The following is a 927-nucleotide window of genomic DNA, read 5'->3' as shown; positions in this document are numbered from 1 at the left end:
CCCCCCTGCCACCCCCCTGCAGGGCACCCCGTGTGCCCCCCGAGGGTCCTGGCTGACAGAAGTGCCCCCCGCAGGCGCTGCCCACCCCGACACGGCCATCTACGTGAACGTGGTGTCCCCCCCGGCCGCCGCCAAGCCGCCCCCCGCCCAGCCGAAGGTGTGCCCGTACGAGGCGGAGCCGCGGTGGGCACGGGGCCCCCCCCGGCGCTGAGGGTGCCCGCAGTGCCTCGCACCCTCCCCAGCTCTGCCCTTCCTCAGGAAACCCCCCAACAAAGGTGTTTGGCAGCATCCTGTGTGTCACCCGGCTCGGCGTCTTCTGTGTCCCCACCCCGTGTCATCCTGTGCTCCCCCCGCGGCCACCGCGCGTGGGCAGCTCGGTGTCACCGTGCCCGAGGGGTGGCAGCGGCCCTGGGACCCTCAGGGGAAGCCACTCTGTTGTCCCCTGGGCTCTTGCACGGTGTCACCCGGCACCCGAGGGCTGTGCTGGGGGTGGGAAGCAAGGACCCCCCCCCGTGGGGGGCAGTGCCGCCAGCCCCTCACCACGCGGGTGACCCCGGGCAGTGCCACCCCACGCTGTGCCCGTGGCCGGGGGGGCCTGCACGGTGGTGAGACCAGGGTGGGACAGCAGTGGCAGTGCCACCACCTTGTCCTGCCTTCCCCAGGGACACCACAGAGCTGGGCACCAAGGTGCACCAGAGGCTCCCATTGCTGTCCCTGTTTCTGTCCCCATTTCAGCCCCCGTCCCTGTCCCTGTCCCCATCCCTTTCTCCTCCCTGTCCCCACTCCTGTCCCCTACCTCTGTCCCCATCCCTGTCCCTAATCCCCCCCCGCCCACATCCCCATCTCTGCCCAAAAACTCCTCCCCAAATCCTCGCCCCCCCAAATCCCCGTCCCCAAATCCCTGTCCCCAAATCCCCGTCCCCCCAA

At 70.6% G+C, this 927-nt stretch overlaps 1 protein-coding gene across 4 annotated transcripts in view; it reads left to right on the top strand.

Annotated features, from left to right (window-relative positions):
- TMIGD2 (transmembrane and immunoglobulin domain containing 2) overlaps positions 1-294 on the top strand; it is a 1,655-nt gene extending 1,361 nt beyond the window's left edge. For all 4 annotated transcript variants that reach the window (XM_039695359.1, XM_039695347.1, XM_039695327.1 and 1 more), the window contains one exon: positions 75-294. In XM_039695359.1, coding sequence (XP_039551293.1) covers positions 75-211 — 137 coding nt within the window. In that variant the 3' untranslated portion in view covers positions 212-294. The remainder of the gene's footprint in view (positions 1-74) is intronic.
- Positions 295-927: the final 633 nt, after the last annotated feature.

Source organism: Passer montanus, unplaced genomic scaffold (assembly GCF_014805655.1).
Source record: "Passer montanus isolate IOZ18808 unplaced genomic scaffold, ASM1480565v1 scaffold112, whole genome shotgun sequence".
In the NCBI taxonomy this organism is placed as follows: domain Eukaryota; kingdom Metazoa; phylum Chordata; class Aves; order Passeriformes; family Passeridae; genus Passer; species Passer montanus.
This window is presented reverse-complemented; position numbering and strand designations above follow the sequence as displayed.